General features: G+C 39.7%; 1 protein-coding gene across 1 annotated transcript in view; it reads right to left on the bottom strand.

Moving 5' to 3' along the window:
* The window catches only part of CDH8 (cadherin 8), a gene marked incomplete at its 3' end in the record, with an annotated part of 355,245 nt that overhangs the window by 137,513 nt on the left and 194,962 nt on the right, over positions 1–22,770 (bottom strand). Inside the window, exons 4-6 of the mRNA XM_084256775.1 lie at positions 15,325–15,492; positions 10,056–10,243; positions 6,256–6,509 (exon numbers count right to left, since the gene is read on the bottom strand). Of these exons, the coding sequence (XP_084112901.1) occupies positions 6,256–6,509; positions 10,056–10,243; positions 15,325–15,492 (610 nt within the window). The remainder of the gene's footprint in view (positions 1–6,255; positions 6,510–10,055; positions 10,244–15,324; positions 15,493–22,770) is intronic.

Here is a 22,770-nt window from a genome sequence, read left to right as displayed (position 1 = left end):
ACTATTTAGCATGTAACTGCTAAAGAAGGAACCACAAATCTGCATAGCGTCAGCAACTGTTAGTAGAAAAATATCTGCTAGAATAAGTAGGAGGTTTTAAATTTCCATTTAAAGATATGGATGATGGCTTACCTTTCATTAACTGATTTTACTAATGCTAATATTACCATGTATTTAGATAATAACTTCATCTAGTCATCGCCTAACCTTGTGAGGAAGTTGTTACTATCCCATTTTACAAGTGAGGTAACTGAGTCTCAGATTAACAGGGCCAAGCTGCCTGACTGGGCATAACAGTGATAACAGGGTTTGAACTTTGGTTGAACAAAACATAAATCTTAAATAAAAAAATTTACACAGGGGCCTCTCTGGTGGCCTACAGGTTAAGTCACAGCACTGTCACCACTACAGCCTGAGTTAGATCCTGGCCAGGGAGGTGACCCACATGGTGCAGCAGACCTCTTCTGTCTCACCCACTGCTCCCCTCAGCAGTGTATTTCAGTAGATTCGCCTGTTCTGTTCCCTACTCTGTCTCTGGTGAATCCTCTCACACCCATCCCACACCTCTGGCCTACACCCCAGTTCTATTACACCCAAAAAAAATATTACATGCAATAAAATATACCCATTTAAAAAAAATACAACTTTGTTCTCTAGATACATAGAAATATATGTATGTGTATATATACACACACAAAACCTATAGTAATAAATAAATTAGCAAATGCTTAATGTTCCAGGAAGGGAAAGAGGGAGATGATGAATTTTTTCTCTATGTAACTGTGTATTTTCTCCTGGAAGAGAAGATACAGGGAGACATATAGGTTAGATAAAGACATAAACATAAGAATTTTTAAATAAATAATGTTTCAGTTTGACAATGTGATCCTCTAAAAAGAGGTTGGGACACACACGTGGACCAGTCAATAAATGACAGCAAGTTTCAGCAGAGCAGATGCCACCATAAATGCCTCTTGCCTGCTGGGTGACAAAGTAAACATTCCCCTAAAAGATGGTACATTCTTGTCAGTCTAAAAAAAATGAAAGTCTCAAGAAACAATAATGCAGAACATTTGTTACTTGGTAATTCCCTGAATATCCCTGTCCTCTAGTTCTGTTTAAAAAGGTTAAATGGTACTAAATCTGTCTGCTAGACTCATAAGGAACTATGCATTGCTCTGGCTAGTCAGGAAATTTAATTTTCTACTCAAATTAACCAATTGTGCATAGAGAGAGAAAAGCTGTTCTCCATAACCCAATAGGGGGGATTAAAAACCCACTGAAGAAATGCAGAACAGATGCTGAAAAATGCAGTGGGTGATTCTTACATGCTTATCCCATGGAGCCAATCTACCTCCAATCAGACCCGTGTGGGGCTGGCCTTCTGATTAACACAGCCAAGCCCAGTTGTAAAAGCTTTCAAGCAATATTCCCCCAGCCTTTGGTAAGGCTATTGATGCCAAAGCCTAGCCCGGCATCTATCAGGGGTACAGGCGTGTCCTTGTTATTGAGTGTTACTTTATCTGTCCATCGCCTCTGGGAACACAGCCTGAAGTCCCTTTACTTTGCCTGAAAACAAAATGCTTTCAGTTGGCTGAGCAGATTCAAGCTTCCTCTACACTTGCCTTTCACCCTAGTGGCAATAATAAACCATAGCAGTAACAGCAGCATCAGCTATAAGGATTGTCATCACTGATTACCTGTGAATTTGTTATTTACTTCTTTTTAAAATTTATTTATATATATATTTTATATAATTTTTCTTTTTTTTTTTGCAATGTTTGCTTTCTTTTCTCAGGTGTAGTCTCCATAGAATTTCTACCACCAGCTCACCCATGCACCATCTCCATAGTCCCAGTTTGAATTATGGTCAGTAAATCTCCATTTGCGCATCAGTAAATGGGTAGATAAGAAGATGTGCCCCAAAATACAGGGGACTATGAAGCTGGATTTTTTACCACCTTAATCAAGCCAATTTGAGGTAACTGTCACTCTGGCGTGGAAATTTCCCCTAACCTCATTCCCAGCTGATTAAGAATGTATCTCAGTAAACAGCTGGGAATACATCTAACTAAAAAGGTTCTGTATAGCAAAAGAAAAATATCAAAAATTAAAAATAACCAAGAGAAGATATACCTTAGTGTTTGAGAGAAAATATTTGCACTCCAACTGATAAGGGACTTTTTTTTTTAATATTCTATTTATTTATTTAGATAAGCACTGGGTACAGTCAGAAGCGCGGAATGGTGACAGAATTCACCAGAGACAGAGCTGGGAGCAGAACAGGCAGACTGACGAGGTACACTGCTGAGGGGAGCAGCGGGCATGGCGGGAGAGGTCTGCGCACCATGTGGGACCCTCATGGGCGGCCGGGGATCGAACTGGTGCTGCAGAGGCAGCGGGCATCTTCGTAGCCCAGCGCTCAACCGCTGGGCCACCAGGGGAGGCCCAATAAAAGACTTATTTCAAAGATCTACAAAGAGCTCAAATGACTCAACAAAAATAAGCCACTCAAAAAATGGGTGGAAAAGCTAAAAAGACACCTCTCCAAAGAAAAAATGCAAATGGCCAACAGGTATATGAAACATGCTCAACATCCCTTTTAATAAGGGAAAAGCAAATCAAACCCACAATGAGATACCATCTCACATAGGAAAGAATGGCCCATATTAAAAAAAAAAAAAAAATGGCAGCAAAAACTGTTGGCAAGGATATGAAGAGAAAGAAACTCAGGTCTCCCCAGTGGCACAGCATGTTGAGCGCAGTGCTGTGAAGCTGTCCACAGTCTCTGTAGCGCTGGTTCAATTCCTGGCTGGCCAGGGAGATACCCACATGACGTGGCAGACCTCTCCTGTCTTGCCCACTGCACTCCTCAGCAGTGTCTTCAGTCTGTCTGCTGTTCTGCTCCCTGCTCTGTCTCTGGTGAATCTTCTCACCCTGCCATGCCTCTGACCTGTACCTCAGTTCTTGTATAATAATAAATAAATCTTTAAAAAAAAAAAAAGAAAAGAAAAAGGAACTCTCCTACACTGTTGGTGGGAATGCAAACTGGTCCAATCACTATGGAAAGGTGTGTGAGGACCCTCAAATTACTGAAAATGTAGCTACTATATGACCCAGAGATTTTATTCCTAGGAATCTACCCAAAGGACACTAAAATATTAATTTGAAAAGATACCTGCACTTCTATGTTTATTGCAGCACTATACAATAGCTAAGATATGGAAACAACCCAAATGCCCAAAACAGATAACTGCATCAAGAAGATGTGATATATACACAATGGAATACTATTTGGCAATCAAAAAGATTAACTCATGCCATTTGTGGCAACATGGATGGAACTGGAAGGGATTATGTTCAGTGAAATAAGTCAGAATGAAAAATAAAAGTATTGGGGAGTTTCACTTATAGGAGGAATACAGGGGAACTGAACAATGGGTCAGTGGTGGGGGGAGACAAAACTAGCAGGTTAATTATAAATCCAAGACATACAGCAGGAAAGAGGGAGGAAGAAGGGTCAAAATAGGGGAGGGAAGAGCATAAGAGACTATGGTGATAGTTTATGGGTGATGTGCTAGTGCAAGGTTTTTTTTTTAAGATTTATTTATTTATACAAGAACTGAGGTACAGTCAGAAGCGTGGGAGTGTGAGAGGATTCACCAGAGACAGAGCAGGGAACAGAACAGGCAGAAGGACCAAAGACACTGCTGAGGGGAGCAGCGGGCGAGGCAGGAGAGGTCTGCCGCGCCATGTGGGTTTCTCCCTGGCTGTCTGGGAATTGAACCAGCACTGCAGAGGCTGCGGACAGCTTCACAGGCACTCAACCAGTTGCACCACTGGGGAGGCCCGATAGTGGGAGTTTTACAGGGATTTATACCTGAGGGAAGAAATCAAATATTGTATAAATATGAACAATGATGTTAAAAAAAAAAAGAACATATCTCTGCACGGAAGTCTGTACCCCCTGTTTTGGATTACATGTTTGGAGTTCATATGTGACTGCCCTGATGTCTGAGTTCCCACCTACCCTAAGGGCCATTAGTGTGGGGTACTCCAGAGCCAACAGTAGATCACTTCTGTCTTCCTTGCTGACAAAAGTGGAAATCTTGGGGCCTTCCTGGTGGCACAAGAGGTTAAGACTCAACCTATGAGGCTGTCCGCAGCCACTGCAGCATGAGTTTGATCCCTGGCCAGGGAACTACCCACATGGTGCAGCAGACATCTCCTGTCTCACCTGCTGCTCTCCTCAGCAGTGTATTTCAGTCTGCCTGTTCTGTTCCCCACTCTGTCTCTGGTGAATCCTCTCACTCACCCATCCCCCACACCTCTGGCCTGTACTCCAATTCCCGTATGCATAAATAAATAAATCTTAAAAAAGAAAATGGGACTAATTCACATTCTGGAGATGTGAGGAAAGTGGCAATTGCCACTTCAGGATTTACCATGGAGTCAGAAAATGGCTGCCCATATGAATGTAATTCTCAGGATATTTCCTGTCCTTGTATTTGATAGTTTTCCTGTGATAGAGACAAATCCCTTAGCCAGATACAGAGCACTCTGTTTGTCTTTGGCTTGTTGAAATTCTTTAGAACTGAGAAAGGAAACCTGGCCATTTTTCAAAATCCCGGGAACTGGGGTGGCTCCTCCCCAGTGGTGCAGCGGGTTTTTAAGTGCAGCACTGTGAAGCTGTCTACAGCCTCTGTAGTGAGAGTTTGATTCCCGGCAGGCCAGAGAGATACCCACATGGCATGGCAGACCTCTCCTGCCTCACCTGATGCTCCCTTCAACAGTGTCTTTGGTCCGTCTGCTTTTTGTGCTCCCCATTCTGTCTGTGGTGAATCTTCCCACCCTCCCACACCTCTGGTCTGTACCCCAGCTCTTGTATAAATAAAAAAAAATAATTCTTTAAAAGAAAAATCCTGGAGGAGTTTTACATTTCTAGGGATTGGGTCTTGTGAAAGAAAGTTATTTTGTAGCCTGTGCAATACACACTCTATTATCCTGTATTTAGAAATGCCTTGTGCTAAAAAATTTTTCTGGATTTGAAAAAAATACTTTTTTGCCTAAACTCAAATTATTTGAGGGGCAATGACTGTTCTGCTTGATTTTACTTCTGAACACAGAGTTTCAGCATCCTTTAAGTAATAGGAATTTAACACATTTGATATAATAAATAAATGAAACCTCCAAAAAGCTCAGTGTCTCGAGTTTCGCTGAATGAAGTAATTAGATGTATATCCACCCAACATCCCCATTACAAATGAATTGAGGTGGGAATGAGAGGACATGTAACTCATAGATTAACTGAATAATTCCCTAAAACTGTATTCCTGTATCTAGTTTTCTTGTCTCCCTGTGTCTTTTCAACAAACATATCTAAGCCAGTATTTGAAATCCACACTCAAACACATCATTAGCTAACACTTCACCCTTGGAGACCAGTGTGCAAGTTATAGATTTTCAGTGTTTTTATTTTTTTTTTTTGGAAGAAAGCTATTTAGCTTGAGTACCTAGACTGTCATTTGAGTGACTGTCAAAAGAGGAAAGATGTACACAGTTCAAAAGCAAAAAACAGAATTGAGTCTCATTTCTAAAAAAGAAAAAAGGCAGAAAAAACTTTTATAAAGGATTATTTCTCATCTCAAGTAGAAAATTCTGAGCAGAGAAAGTATAAACAAAAATGTATTTTTGAAATGGCAGAGAAAGATTTAGTCTAAAAGGTACCAATCCAGATATGCTGACCTATCAGAAATGCCCATGATAAGAAGATAATTTCAAAGCCAAATACAAAAATAAGATCGGCACCTCCTAATGCACTGAGACAGTGGTCTCATGCTCAAAATTCTTATATATAATTCACTGTGACTGTCAGAGAAAAAAGACAAGCCAGCAAACTTTCCCAACGTGAAAAGGAGATAAAATCACAAACAACGCAAAAGAATATAAAAGATCCACCCAAATGCACTGCAAAACATTAGCAATTTTGCATTTTCTGGGAGACCTCTGAAAGCTGGACTAATTTTATCCATCTTGATAGTCCTGGCTATTAGTAGGGGTGTGTGCACATGCATGTGCATCACACAAACACAAACACAAACACACACACATCCACACAGAGTGCATCTGGCCCAAATCCCTGGGTCATGTGAACATACTCCCAAAGGCAGCCTCAGAGAATATAAACGTAATTGCATTCCGTATTGATTTGCTTGTCATCTGATGTAGCCAGAATTCCTTTTAAAAGAGAAATACCTTATAGGACTAGAAGTGATATCCGGGTCACGAGCAGTCACTTGTCCAATCACGGAGTTGAGAGCAGCATTTTCATGAACTTCAAGGAGGTAAGTTGGCGAAGAGAAAACAGGAGGCTCATCAGCATCTTCAACAACAATTTTAACTGTTGCAGTATCTTTAAAGGGTCCCCTGGTGCTGAAACGTGGGTCAATGTGGACATTGGCTGCCTCTACCTTCAGTGTATAGGATTTTTTGGTCTCAAAGTCCAGAGGCTGTTAAGAAATGACAAAGATGAATGTTTCTCGCTAATGACCACAGCAGCAAGAACAAATGAGTATAATGCTGATGGATGATAGTTATGTGCATTCAAGCCCATTTGTGAGCCTTAATGGGATCACTCTCCATTCCCCCAGATTCAACCTGTAAATTTTACAGGCATTTATTGATATCTGTTTATTATACAAGCTCAGTGAATCTAATCTCCTATTGTTTTGTTTTGTTTTGCTCATTTCACTCGGAATTCACAAAATATTCACAGTCATGAATTGTGCCATCAAAATTTCACTTCAGAGTAATAATAAAATTTTACTAGTGATGGCATGACCTGCATACCAATCAGCCAGTTAATCGGTCTCTGCTGGTAGGAGATAAGGCAGCATCGAACACAATCTCTAGCTGGGAAGAATATTTTATCATTTCTGCAACAGTGTGTGAAATGTAAAGAACTAGAAATAATCATTGTTTAGTCCAAGGAGACATAATAAAGCATAATTTAGCACTAATCCCAACAAAGAGTGTTTTCTTGTTTCGCTTCCAGAACATTGCTGCTCTACTGATCATGTGGCAAAAATGGGGTTTATGATTTTTTAGGGCATTCCTAGAAGGTCTCTGTTATATGTTTTGTGATATGAAGCTGGAGGGCCTACTTGTGTTTCCACTTAGACAGAAGGGTGGTAGCTGAGACTGACAGTGTTTCCACCAGCCACTTAGAAGCAATTAGAAATTACCTCATAGCACCATTCCAAACAATGTTTCTGATATATTAATATGTCTTCCCATTAAAAATTCCAGAGACTCTGGTTAATGACCTTGGAAGACAGAATTACACACAAGGGCATGGTCCCCCTTAAATAACCAGGTGCCCACCTACATCAGAACCTTTACAGTCCAATTCTCAGCAACTCAGAATACTCCAGATTCAAGGATGCAGGTCTGTCAGGTTCAAAGAGACAATCTAGATTTGCATTGCAATTTCTTATAAGAAAAAGAACTTTCAATCTGCAATGCAGATTGGAAAAAAAAAAATAAGCTGGAACACAAGCTGGCATTAGTGAACTCTTTCAGAACTCCTGTACAGGCTTAAATATATATTTTTATTTCAAAATTTTGTGCTGATTTTTATATTTGAATTCATTTCAACTAGAGCTTGCATTTTTTTTAAATATTTTATAGTAAACTAGGCAGATACTTACTTCCTTGTCTATCCTGAAATTACTACCCATGAATAGACCATTCGACATCAGCATTTTCACAATTTGCCAATCACCCCTACTGTAACAATTTTGTAATTTCAAATTCTTCATACACTGGTGAGTCTAACAGATGACGCTCTGCTTAATTTTTAGCTCAGCATAATGTACTTAAACATCCTGGTGTCCTTGGTATTTTGTGAGGAAAAAATTAAGAGAAGCCATGAGTTGTGCAAAACTGACTCCCTATACATTATTCTCGAGGGCTAAAATACAGGTGCTTCTTGATGTCAACATGAGTGGAACAAGATTCCAAATTTATGAATAACAGGGAATAAAAATATAGCAAATACCTAACTGCTTCAGTTTAGAAAAGCACCTTATTGTAGCTATGGATAATAGTTAATAATAACAATAAAAATGACATTAAGAATCATTAGCCAAGGAAACTAGCTCTGGGTTATGCGGTAATTGACTCAAGTATAATTATACTATACTCCATTTCAGGCATGAGCTTTTAAATACTTTACAACTCTTAATCCTAAATTTGAGGCAGGTATTAAAGGTAGTGCTGCTCAGCAATGGGTTAAAATAAATGCAGTCCATTTTTTTCTCAAAATTAAGTTTTTGAGACTTAATATGTATGCAAAAACATGTCCAGAAAATTCCAGTTTAAGAGCATGACCACTGGAGACAGTTCCCTTTGTCACGTGGTATGTCTCGAGAATCAGACAGAAACTTAGAGTTATGCCAATGTCATGCTGGTCCGGACAGTAAGAGAAATAAGTGGCTCCCAAGAGTATGGTCCACCATCTTTCTTCTTCTATATGAACAAGTAAAGCTACTTAAAAATTTATTTGTACTATTTCATGACTATTGTTCACGAGGAACAATATTGAACAAAATACTCCTGATGAGCATGAAAGGTATTTTTTTCCTTGCAAATGTGTGTCCATGAAAGAATAAAATGTGTTGCACACATTTTTTAAGGAATGAAGACATGTTGAGATGTAAATATGGAAACTATTGTGTAGACACCGACCATCATACACACACACAAACACACAACAACAACAAAGTGGTTGCCAGCAAAAAGAGTTGCAAACTGTCAGCTATTGTTTGTACTATTGATGGAGATGTTCCTTTCAAAAATGAGTCATCATTTACCATCATTCTTGGACTTCTGATGTGCAATTTGGAGCACCCCATGGTAGCAGGTAGCTTGTCCTCCCTGAGTTAGAACTAGCTGGAAAACTGAAGCTACTGCCCTGTCCTTGAGTTTCCCTGAAAGTCTCCAATAAAGACTTAGGAAGTTTCAACCTATTTTGTGGCGATATTCCCTGAGGCAAGAACACAGACATGAGGAGAGTGACACAGAGGAGGCTTAAAGGCCATAGGATTTGCCACCTCTGTGGGCAACTATGGTTTCTACCTCCTTTTTTTTTTTAAGATTTATTTATTTATTTATACAAGCACTGGGTACAGTCAGAAGTGCAGGAGGGTGAGAGAATTCACCAGAGCCAGAGCGGGGAGCAGAGCAGGCAGATTGACGAAGTACACTGCAGAAGGGAGCAGCGGGCGGCAGGAGAGGTCTGCGCGCCATGTGGGACCCTTGCCTGGCGGCCGGGGATTGAACCAGCGCTGCAGAGGCTGCGGGCAGCTTTGCAACCCAGTGCTCAACCGCTGTGCCACCGGGGAGGCCCAGCTTCTACCTTCTTATGAGCCATGGACACTATACTTCAGAATAATTTCTGCAAAGAATAGAAGCTGTTCTTCAATCTCTGTCCCTCACTGTTTGAGGACTGCCTTCAGATAGCTGGAGAGCTCTGTACAGGAATGAAGCAACTCTCTGCAGAGGAGTAAAAAGCATCGAGACAGACCCAGGAGAAAAATACTGAATGGGATGGGAGGCTTTCACCACCATGGGAAGGGTTTACCAGTGCTTTATTGAAATTTTAGTGGGGTCAAGGAATATGAGGTGCTAAAGGACTGTACTTTTTCAAGGCTAAAAAAGCTAAACCGGGCCTCCCTGGTGGGCTAGGGGTTAAGTCTCAGCACTATCACCTCTAAAGCCTGAGTTCAATTCCCGGCCAGGAAGCTGACCCACATGGCTCAGCAGGCCTCTCCTCACTCGCCTGCTGCTCCCCTCAGCAGTGTATTTCAGTGGATCTGCCTGTTCTGCTTCCCACTCTGTCTCTGGGGGATCCACTCACCCCCACACCTCTGTGCTGCACCCCAGTTCTATGCAAATAAAGAAGCTAAAGCTCTACCAGCATCAAGATATGTCAGGGAGTTCACCCAACCTCCACAAACTTCAAAACCCAAGTTTCATCATCTTCCTTCATTTACCTTTCTTAGTCTTATAATGCCATCCTGGGCCTGGGCGTCAGAAGTGATCTCGAAGAGAGCCGTTCCGTCTCCATCAATGATGTCATAGGATGACTGTGCATTTTCACCAATATCCTGATCATTGGCCTTCACCCTCCCTATTGCAGTGCCAAGAACCACATCCTCTGGTACTGAGAAGTGATACAGACCTTAGAAGAGAGCAGACACCCTGAGAATCGCACATATTCCATTCTTCCATTAATTCATTTAGCAAAAATTTATTAGATACTTTATTTTTATTGAGAACGGGTTATCAATTAATTTTTTCCTTGTTATTCATTTTGGATGGTTGGAAAACTTTTTTTCCTTCTTTCACACATACATTTTTTAATTTCATTTTTTTTGGTGAAATACCATTGCACGTGTTAACATTTTGTCAATATAAGCTTTATCCTCAGGTGTGGTCACCTTAGCTCCCCCACCACCAAAGCACCCATAGTCCTCCACCACAGTCCCTTGTGGACAGCTTCTTTGTGCTGGGTTTTCCTGCAGAGGCTACCAACACAGCAACGGGAAAGATAAAAATATCCCTTTTACTGTAGAATATACATTTTTTTTTAATGAGTCAGAGACAAATAGTTCCCAGAAGTAGTGATCTCTCGTCAAGACTATGGAATTTATTCAACCATATGTTTACCAAGTATAAATTTGGAGCAGTTATATCAGGGTATCTGTGAGCCCATAAGAATGTTCTTTCCAATTTGCTGTATAATCACATTGGCAGCCCATGGGGATATTCATTGTTGCCCAACATAAAATATTAAGCTAATTTCAGCACAGAAAGATGCAATGTATAACATACTGAAAGTCACATTTGAAGTTACCTTTATATTTACAGACTTGTGGACCATTTTTGATAAAATCCAATTACTAAGCTTCTGCTGTGCCCTGCAGCAAGCTGTTCACACACATGAAACACTCCTCTTGTTACTAAAGCCCTCAATGCTCTGAAGACCAAAATCCTACCTTCAAAACTCTCTAGGCAAAATGCAATTACAGTGTAAGCCCATTCTCCTATGGGGGCAGTAAAAAAGTGTCTAATTAATGACATCAGTCCCATTGTTATTCGCAAAGCTCACTTGTTGTATTGGTGTCACCCATTTTCACTGGTACAGAAGAAGTTGTTGGTACCCCAACCATTACCCTGGCATTATCTTTTCAGGGTACACCTACCCAAGAAATCACTGACAATTTCTGCATTTATTTGCCTGAAGGTTTCTCTGGTGCCAGAACCCATTTTGTCCACTGCCTGTCAGAACTGTGGGAGAGTTAATGGCCCCACAGAAGCAGCCAATGAAGACTCAAGAGTTAGCATATCACAAGAGTTAGCATATCAAATTCCAGGCTCCTCCTCCTTTTAGTAGAGTAGCATTGCATTAGCTCTTTTCTTGTGTTTATTTACAGTGTTCCAGAATTTCCCCTCAGTGGTAGCTGTCTTGATAATATACATTATTGGCTCTCTTTCCTTCTCTCTCACACCCTCACTTCCCTATAGGCATTCCTTGGGATCATCTCCAAGATAAACTACTTACAATCAAATTCATATCTTAGTCAGTGCCTGTTTCTGGGGAACCCAAACTCAGACAACCAGGAGGTTTATTCCCATTGCAACAAAAACAAGAGGAAACTAAACATTCAGTGAACGATAAACTCAAAAGGAAAAATTAAATCTGAAGAATGTTATCCAATTGTAGTTTGAACTCAGACACTGAGTCCCTTTGATAAACTACAGCTTATTTTACCCAAAATAACAAGATGATTTCAGATGATGGATAAAGAATACTTCTAATACTAATATACTTCTATTTAATGATGAAATCAAGTTGTCATTACAAATACCAGATGGTGTCACTTAGATGTGGAATCTAGAGGAAACCAAACAAAGGGTTAGATAAAGCCAAACTCAAAAACTAACTCTTGAAAACTGACTATAGAACTGATAAAACAGGATGTTCCCAAGGAAAAGGGGAGATTCCAGATTTCCTGGCCCACCCAAGGAAGGGTGGGGATGAGCAGGGAGAAGCAGCTGCAGAGGAGACTGAGAAGGAAGGAAGCAGGATGGAACCAGAAGGAGACCTGGAGGAGGCACATGGGCCGAGAGACATGTGAAGAAAGCGTGTTTGCCTTTTGGTCGTGGACTGGGTGACACTGATGTGGGTGAGAGACCCGTGGGGAGGTGACCATGGTGGTTTTTATCTTGATTTTGATTTTGCTCTTTTCCTTCCAGACTTGTCTGGTTGTTTCTGATCCTTTTCTGTGAGTCCCCACTGGAAGATGCTTTAGACTTGTGGCAGGCTTTCAGGGCTTGCTCTGGGCCAATCCTGTTTGGGTGGACTTTTCCCCACAAGGGGATGGGTAACTTTGGGCACTTGATTTAGAAACTATATTCTTTGCCTTTCCTGTATTGTTTACTAATTGTATTAAAGTTCCTTTTCATTAAAGTCTCATATGTTTGTGCTGATGCGGCAGATGGCAGAACCTTTTTAGAGCAGGCAGGTTTGCAGGGTCTGGGCTGCCCCTCTCCCTGTCCTGTAACATTTAGAGGGGGTGTGGGAAGGGAAGGAACAAGGACTAAGTGGGGAGGGGGCACAGTGGACTATGGTGGTGGACTAGGGGTGCTTTGGTAATGGGAGCACAATGGTAACTAACAACACCTGAAGGGAGGGATTCTATACCCTCCAAATACAAACAACAATGTCAACCCATTACTTCAACAAATAAAAATAAAACGATTTCTTAAAATCGTGACATTATGTTGTTGGGGAACAAAAGCATTTTCCAAATAGGTTTGTCATACAGTAGGTGCTGAAAATCATCATGTAGAACAAAAGTCTCCCAATTCCCTCATAACTGGTATAATGATTCCATTTTCTTCAAATGTAACATTCCAGATAAGGTTTGAGGATTCCTTTAGGTATGCTTGTTAAGTAAATAAGCCAGCAAGGGCTCACACCTTGCTTCCAGTCTGCATCAGGGAGCCTTGGGAAAACAAGCAAATGGAACATTATTCTATCCATTCCTGTTCTGCCCACTGTCATCATCTCCATCACTGCGATAAAAGTTCACAGCTATTACCTCTAAGAAAGGGAACACTTTTTTTAAAATTTTATTTGTTTATTTATTTATTTAGAGAGTCATTTATTTATTTATACAAGCACCGGGTACAGTCAGAAGCTTGGGAATGTGAGAGAACTCACCAGAGTCAGAGCGGGGAGCAGAGCAGGCAGACTGACAAAATACACTGCTGAGGGGAGCGGCGTGGCAGGAGAGGTCTGCACGCCATGCAGGACCCTCCTCCGGTGGCTGGGGAGCAGCCGGGGATTGAACCAGCGCTGCAGAGGCTGCGGTCAGCCTTGCAACCCAGCGCTCAACCGCTGGGCCACTGGGGAGGCCCAAGGGAACACTTTTGAAACTCATTTGCCATTGGCAAATTGAAACAATCATTTTCTAATAAAGAAGGGATACATATTAGAGCATTAACTGTAATTTTAACTAAAAAGGAGATATAAGAGTTGGGGAAAAGAAGAGAGAAATGGTAGTCCCCATTTCAGTAATTTTGTTTAAAAAGAACTGCATTGTTGTCTGGTTTACTGATTTATGAATGGCCAGATGTGAAAATTCTAAATGAAAATTAATCTTTTCTTTCTACCTTGATATTTCTGCAGATGAAACCTCAAAGATGCTTCAAACATGTCATTTTCAAGCCCATCTCTCTCATCTTCTCCCTTTCTCTTCCTCCCCTCTCTCTATGTTCATCTTTTCTCTCCTCTCCCTCTCTCTTTTTTTCTCTCTCTCCCTACCCCCTCTTTTTTCTTTCTTTTTATAATAAAGTAAAAATCAAAATCAACAAGCAACTATAAACCACTACAGGGGGGTGGGGGGGTAGGAGTAGGATCAAAACATGGGGGGTGGGAATTGTATGGGGACTGTAACCAAGATGAAAATGCATACATTGTGCAAAAATGAAAAATGATGTAAAATATATAAAATTTAAAAAATTAAAAAAAATACCCTGTGGCATTTCTTATTTCAGCAATTATCACTGCACACATCCAATTTTTCAAGTCAGCAATATGATAACTTACCTCCTTGGCTGAAAAAATGCAATCTCTCCTTAGATTCATGTCCCTATTCACTCACGAATGTCTATCACATGTGTATACTTTTCTCCACTTCTATGGCAACCACCTTGCATGATGTTCACCTTTCACATGAATGATGGCAAAATCCCACCCCCCCCAGCTGACTGCCATGTGGAGATGACACTGGAAGAAGACCAGGTTTCACTCCTACTACTTAACTTATAATTTATGAACCTTTACTGACTATCCAGAGATCTTAAGATAAAGACCATGGTATTAAAAATCCAAGGATAGCTAAGGTCTGCCTGAATGAACTCCCCAAACTGTGTGGTCCAGCTGCCATGAAATGCCTTCATTTCTCATTCAGGTCAGTCCTTTTTTGGACAACTTTTCCCCTCCAGTTGCAATGGTTTCACTTTGTTCCAGCTAATCTCCACATATCACATCTCAAATCAGGAATCTCCATATCAGAAAGATTTTCCTAAATCAGCTTCTATATCAGATTACTTGGACAGTACCAAGCAGATGAGTGTTCTCTAAGAGTACAGGGAAGTTGGCAATTAATGATTGACTCCCTGATTCATTGATGGCAGCTGCTGAGAACACAGTCCACAGGTTTCTGAGTCAGAGCAAGGGCTTCAGGAGGGAATGGGAGTCAGTGAGCATTGATGTATCCCTCCTCCTGCCCCTCCCAGGGAGGAGCACATGTTTTGCAGTAAGCGTGCTACATATCTGCACTTCAGACACAGAAGATCTAGTTTCTTTTATCCACCAAGTGGGATGATTGACAGAGCAATGTCTGCACTGCGTTTTAATCATTGTCTCAAGTTTTCTTCATGGGAGGTACCATAGAATAGAGAAATCGGCATGTGACTGGCAGCCAGACAAGCTCATTCTCAATTCCACTCATTAACTGCAAGCTTGATATTTGAAAATTGCCTGAACATCTTGGAAATCTGTAAAATGGAGATGCATTTAGTACTCAAATGACAGGAGGGTTGTTGTATACATTGCTACACTCCGTGTGTAATATGCCCATCATCAATGATTATGATCAAGCTTTTGGATGACACTGAAAACCAGAATATAAATTCAAATGAAATCATCACACTCAGATCCTTAGCTCTCAGAGCAGGGAATTCACTTACTTTGGGCAAATTTTGGAGGATTGTCATTCACGTCGGTAAGGGTCACCGTGAGTGTCGTGGTCCCAGACAGGCCACCAGAATGCCCTCCCATATCTTTGGCTTGGATAACGACCAGATACTCCTCCTTGGCTTCTCTGTCCATGTTCGGAAGGGCAGTTTTTATAATTGCTGAGGGGGAGAAATGGGAGAATGACTTTCAGGCTGGTAGCTCATTTAGCAATCATGATGTGAATCGCAAACACACACACACACACACACACACGTGCATACATCACGTCTCCACTCAGATAATTTTCTGTTTTACTTTGACACTTAACTAGTGTGCATCTGTGATGCCAACTCTGAGAAAGATTTTTGTCACAGACATTAACTGATAACTTGCAAAATTACTTTTTATAATGTATCAAAATGAACATGCAAAAATATACATTAGAAAGTAAACTGAATGGCATACTCTTGCCTACAAAATTAAAGTATAAATCATAACACAGCCGCACCTACCCAGGAAAACCCTGGAAGTGAAAGAATCTTACAATTTATCACCTACTCCCATTCCCCATCAAGAGGAGTAAATACAGAAATAGCTTGAAGGCGCTGAGGTCAAAGACAAATTATTCTGAAGTTCACAAATACATTAGAGGAAAGAAAGAAATGCATTATTAGAATCAACTCAGATGAATAAAACACTAATCAGAATTAATATAGTCAAGCATCTTAAATCCTAAGTTACTATTCAACTATATTTGTCCTTTAATTATTTAGTGATTTTTTTCCATTGTAAATGTAGTAAAAATCTTAGAAAAATTGGAAAATATAGAAAAGGGGGGATAACACATATGACCATACAAAAGAACATGAAATTGTTAGTGCTAAAATGTTGTTTTATGTTGCCATATTTTCGAGATTTTTACCTGTCTTTGTTTCACGAGTAATTTAATATTCTTGTTAAAGATTCAAAATTTGCTTAGATACTCCTGAAGTTATTTTGAAAATCTTCTTTTAATCCTTTCCCTATCCTCACCCCACTCTTCATAGACAAATATTAATAACAATTAGAAGTGCGCATAATACCCAGGCCACACAAATGTGCATGAACTAAGCAAATAAAATTCAACCACAGGGGCCTCCCTGGTGGCACAAGGGGTTAAGCATCAGTACTCTGAAGCTATCTGCAGCCTCTGCAACATGAGTTCGATCCCCAACCAAGGAGCTACCCAAATGGTGCAGCACACCTCTCTTGTCTCTCCTGCTGCTCCCCTCAGTAGTGTATTTGAGTCAATCCACATGTTCTGTTCCCCACTCTGTCTCTGGTGAATCCTCTCACCCCCTGCACCTCTGGCCTACACCCCAGCTCTTGTTTGCATAAATAATCTTTTTTTTTTAAAGAAATTCAACCACAAATATAATCATTATAGAAGCATTGTTCTAGGACTTTCTTTTCTCACACAATGGATATCTTTGAGATCTTGATAGCACAGAGAGAGGTTCAACTTTACAATACTTCCTATAGCTGCATAAACGTTCATTTATGAATGTATAATGAGTTAACAGGCATTTTCCTAGCAATGAATAGGGTAGCCCCTTAAGATTTTCACTTCAAACAACTATCAGATATTTTATTATGATGATACTCTATTTTTCTGAATATTGCATTTTTAATAAACTCTATATCCTCAGATGCCCCAACCCCATATTTCTAAAAGACTGTTAATAAAAAAATAAATTGTAATGTTACATCTCTGGCCCAAATAAAAGCCAGGATTTATACTGACAGTATAAACCATTGTTGCATCTAATAAATAAATAAGCAAATAATACCAAAACAAAAATATTCTTATGCATTAAAAAAAAAGATCAATTCCCTCTCACTTCTCACCCCAGGGACGTTGTAAATGTTCAGTTCAAATTGAGAATGAGCCATTTTCTCAGCTACTCTGAAGTTGTAATCCGGATTTTTGGACCCATACACTCTAATTAAATCATCTATCTGTAAAAAGGTTTGCAAGTTCAAGTCCCTGAATCACTTGAGTAGCAGGTGAGGCGCAAGAGTGCCCAGAGAAATCTAATCCACGCAGGGAGGAAGCCGTGTCTGGGAAGAGCTGTGAGTTCTTATGCAATTTATTAGACCTTGAAACCATTTTTATATCAGAGCTTCCCATTGAGGGAGTTGGATAACCCTGCTTATTTGTAAATACTGATAGCAACATAAAACTATTTTCAATACAACGGCTTGTTTAAGGATTTGATCATGTAATAGAACTCAACAGATCATACTTAGATGGTTATAAGCAAAAACAGAAGAGAAATGAAATATAACAATCACAGATCTGTACCATTGTGAGATGCTGTTGAGGGGAAAGATAGCCCATGAGAAAAAAAAGCAACAACAGCACAAAGAAGACCTCATGATTAGCAGGGTAAGATGCCAAGATGGGTCCTTTGCTATGCAAACACAGTTGATGCTCCCTAACTATTGGCTCCCCAAGCCTGGGTTCAACCAACCACAGGTCTAAAATGGACACTCTGGGGCCTCCCAGGTGGTACAAGGGGTTAAGACACCACCTATGAAGCTATCCACAGCCACTGCAGCATGAGTTCAATTCCCGGCCAGGGAGCTCCCCATATGGCGCAGCAGACCTCTCATCCCCCACACCTCCGGCCTGTACCCCAGTTCTTGCATGCATGAATAAATAAATCTTTAAAAAAATTTTAAAATAAATAAAATGAAGACTATGTACTTAGACCTGCAATGAATATGTTTGCAGTGAACATGTACAGAGTTCTTTGTTATTCCCTAGACAATGCAATATAATAACTACACATAGTATTCACATTATTTTAGGCATTATACCTAGCCTAGAGATGATTTAAGGTGTACAATTGGATGTGTGTAGCTTATGTGCAAATGGTATCAATTTTTAGGTAAGATTTAAGCATCCATAGGTTTTATGTCCATGGGGAGTCAGGAATCAATCCCCCTTGGATGCTCAGGTATTTTTCATAAACCAGAATAGACCCAATTCTAGAAGGAAAGATTAGAGAATTGCCTTAACCTAGTGATATTGACAGGAGTATTTAAAAGTTTAGATATCATGACATTCTAAGGTCAACATAAATTAAAAACATCCACTGGACTTTGGAATTGGACACAGAACCTCTGACAGTCAGAAAAAATGGATCTACATCCTCAAGGAAGGCTGTAACTTTTCTCACAGAAATTAATGGGTTGAGGTTTACCCATGAATTCTCTCAGCTTACTTGAATGAAAGAAATTTTTACAGTTTCCTCAGAGACAGAGAAAATTGGTATGTAATATTCTCACGTATGTATGTATGTATGTATGAATGTATATGTGTGTGTATATATTTACCATATATATAGTGGGAATATAAGTTAAGTATAAGTTGTTAAGTATAAGTTAAAAAAAGACTGTGATATCTCCCAGACACTTGAAATTGAAATAGTTTTGAGACCTAAATAAAAATAGCATATCTGAGAAATGTCTATTTGTGTGTGTAATGTCTGTATGTGTGTGTTGTATCAGAGTCTAAGTGAAATATCATGCTGTAGAGCTTTACTGACCAAACAAGACAAGAACTGTGTGGGTTTCAAGAAAGCCACTACAGAAAGTTTATGCCATCACTATATAGATACACAACTTCACACAATCTACGACTATGTGACGGACACAATCAGGTGCCTGGATAAATGCTCCATCATACTGACATCATTCAACTTTGGTGTTTCATGTTATTCGTACACTTACTAGCTCTGTGACTGACATTAATAATTTATTCAACCCATCAGGGCTCAATATTCAAACAGAGATAATAATTAGCCTCTCATTGTGGGTACTCCTAAGATTATGTGAGCTCATTCATGCAACGTTCTTTGCAAGCACACAGTAGCTACCCAACTCTGCTGTTTATCTTTCCCTTTTGCCTTTCCCATAACAAGTTATTTAGTGTTAATCTGGGTGGAAGTTAGAGTGATATTCTCCAACTCCTCCTCCAGACCCACTCTCCCCCATTCTCCACCTGCTCTTGGTATGGGAAGGTGGCCATTGTGGACTGCTCAAAGAACTGTTCTACTTTTGCACTCTAGGAGATTATAAGAATGGACGAGGGTAAGATGCCTCAAACATCTCAATCACAAGATTAGCCACTCTATGTTTATTATCATGGGGCATTGCTCCAGCAAACCTTTAATATCCAGTACCTGCACCATTCCTTGCTCCTTAAGGTCTAGGGGTGATGGTGGTACTGCTGTTGCTAATCTCAGGGTGCTTCACTATCCCTTGATTCACAGTCTTAACCTGGTCATACTTTGGACAATATTCCCTTCATTAAAAGCTCCTCAATCACCCCATTCCTGCCAGGACCCTAGAAAATATGGTTAGGATACTGACGTTAAACATGTTTCCAGCATGTTCTTACACAGACATCTACAGGTCAAACACACTTCAATAAAAAAAAAAAAAAAAACATGTACCAGTTGAATCACTTCTTGAGATTCAGAGCAGGTTCTGATATCCTTACCTGTAAAATGAGAACGTAGTAATGCCTACTCCAGGCAAGTGTGTTGCTCAAGATGACCCAGCTGGGAAGTTGCACATCTGGGAGTCAATGCATTTCCTCTTTTTATACAATATTCGAGCACGTTTCCTGAGTTCTAAGTTAAGCAGGGAGCCTCTCCAAGATTTCTTTAGGGCATGCAGCACTTAATTGGCTTCAGTACAAACTGTATAATGAACAATTTCTGCTTTTCCTGAGCCTACTGCCTCTAGTCTCAACCTCACAACTAGCAGCAACTCATTAGAAAATCCAAGATAGAATTTCTGGAACATTTTTCCTGCAACCTTGCAGCTAGAAAGGCAGAATAGGAAAAACCACAAATGCCCTTGACCTTTCCATTTTTTTTTCTTTGTGTTGGGGCATATCTATACTTGTTACTTGACTTTTTAAAATTCCTATTCCAAAGGCAGATCATTTCACTTGCATAGATACTGCAAGCTGTTGATAAACGCCTAAAATAGAAGCTTAAAAACTGCCTTAAAAGTTCTTTCTACTTCTCCCCTGAATTTGGCTCACATATTCTCCCAAGCACTAGTAGCTTCAGGCTGTTTTGTTTTTTCCTTTTTGTAGATAAGAGAGAACCTCTATATTTAATAAAATATACTTTGCTATTCAATATCACCTAACATGAAGCAGAAAATTTAGTAATTAGGTTATTTTCCCTCTCAGATTTGAGAAGTCAAAAATTTTGACCTATGAAATAATAAAAAGTGTCTAAATCCTCAGCTAAATGCATTTTTAACTTTGATTCTAAAACCACAGATGGGAGGTCCCTATGTCCCTTTTACCAAAATAAACTAATTTAAAACACCTTTTGATGGAGCTAATTTTAAATAGCTTCCCATTGCTCAAAACATGAATTATGTCCTTTTTTTCACAGTGGTCAAGCAAAAGCAGCACTTACCTCCCCTCTGGCTTCCAATCAGATACTCTCAAAGCCCAGCCATGTGTTCAGAAGCTTAAATATTACATTTAAATTTCCATTACACCAATTGGGCAACAAGTTAGTATTTTGCTATTATGGCAAGCCATGTGACAAAATGCTTTATCATGGGGTAGTTAACAAAACTCCTTGAGGCAGGTATTTGATAACCTCATACATGCACAAAAATAAAATTAATGAAGTTTTTAAATTTTTTTTAAGCATGGACATTTCAGGATGTGACGTGGCATTACACAGCAAAGAAATAGTATACTTTTTTGTATGTGACTTCTCTAAATTTTCAACTCAGGAATAGAATCTAAGGTTTAGATTTCAACTCCTTAACTTGTTACCCTTGGGTAAATGACAGAACATTCTGGGACAAGCATTCCCTGAAAATGGGGATTCTAACATTTTGAGACCAAAAAAAGCACAATTGGTGTTCAGGAGGATGAGCCTGTCCTGGTAGATTCTCAATAACATTAACTGCAGAGTAGACTCAGAAGAGGGAATGTAAACAATTACATTTTATAAGAGTTTCCCTGGAACTTCATTTCAGAAATCTAATCTAATCAAAAAATTCAATTAATGAGAACAGTCCATTCTCCACGAATTAAATTCAATGGAGATTGTGAACCTGGCACTGGGGATTGGAGCGAGAAGGGATGGGATTGGAGTTGAACCCTGGGAGGAGACTAAGGGCGGGGAAGTATATCTTGCTCTAAAACTGGCATTCATTACCTTGCTGTGAATAGGCTGATATGCTCAATTCTCCTGTATTTAAAAGACATGGTTTTATCTTAACTTTATTCAATCACATGGAGATTTCCCTGGTGCAGAAGTTTAAGAATTTAAATCCTAGACTGGCCTAAATTCTTCCTAAGTGCTAAACAGCTGTTCCTCATGTCTCATCATCCAGGGAGTACTTTTGATTAGAATCCAGTTTCAGTCATCTCAAAAATTTTAAACTTGTGTTTTTTTTTCTTCCCATTGTCTTTGGTGTTATCATTTGAGAAGCATTTTGTATCTGTCACGAAGACTTCTTTTTATAATTTCTGTGATATCACCAGATTGAGAGGCTTTAGGAGAAAGGCAAGGAGTTGCTGATTAACTCCTTTGTCATTTTGAAGGCTGATTACTGTAATTCACTCTTTGCGGGTCTCCCAGATTGTGCCGTTCAAAGATTGCAGTTGATATAAAATGCTGTGCTAGACTTCTTTTTTGAATAAGACTTGTCGAACACATTATCCTGGTTATGAAACCACTGGCTTTGTTATTCCCCCCAAACTCTTGCCAATCCAATATGCAATTATCATTTTACTATCTGTGAAAAAGGGTCTTTTACTAAGGAGGCGAAGTGGTACAAATTTACCAGGATAAGTTATTTTGGGGGTCATATATTGCCTCCATATTTTTTGCCAACTGTGGATTTGTACTCCTGACGCCAGATATGAGGGACACAGGATATAAATCAGCACTTGCCCACCTTAGCACTCAGTAACAGCTTCATAGCAGTGCCAAACCTGCATAGACATATCACAAAAAAGAAAGTGAAACATCTAAATACATTAGAAAACTGTTCAGCCCTCCATAGAGTTCAAAAAAATCTCCCAGTATTTCTGATAACTTATGAATAAGGTGGGTGGGTGGATGGATGGATGGATGGATGGTGAGATGGGTAGATGAAATTCTCTAGATTTGGACACAGTGCACTTGGAAAATTCAACAATATAATTGTAAAGCAAATTGGTTAAATGCAGCAGACATCAAGTTTGACGGTATCATCTGATATAGTAGTTTTAAAACTGAGAGCTTATTTCAAGGAAATCATGAATTTTGCTTTCCTCCGGTCCCTCAAATCTTCAGATTAAGGTGTTCACTTTTTTTTTTTATATTACTTTTTAAAAGGCAACCAACTAAAATATGCAGCAGTAGGGAAATGATAACTTA

Source organism: Talpa europaea (genome assembly GCF_964194135.1).
Source record: "Talpa europaea genome assembly, chromosome: 16".
Taxonomy (NCBI): domain Eukaryota; kingdom Metazoa; phylum Chordata; class Mammalia; order Eulipotyphla; family Talpidae; genus Talpa; species Talpa europaea.
This window is presented reverse-complemented; position numbering and strand designations above follow the sequence as displayed.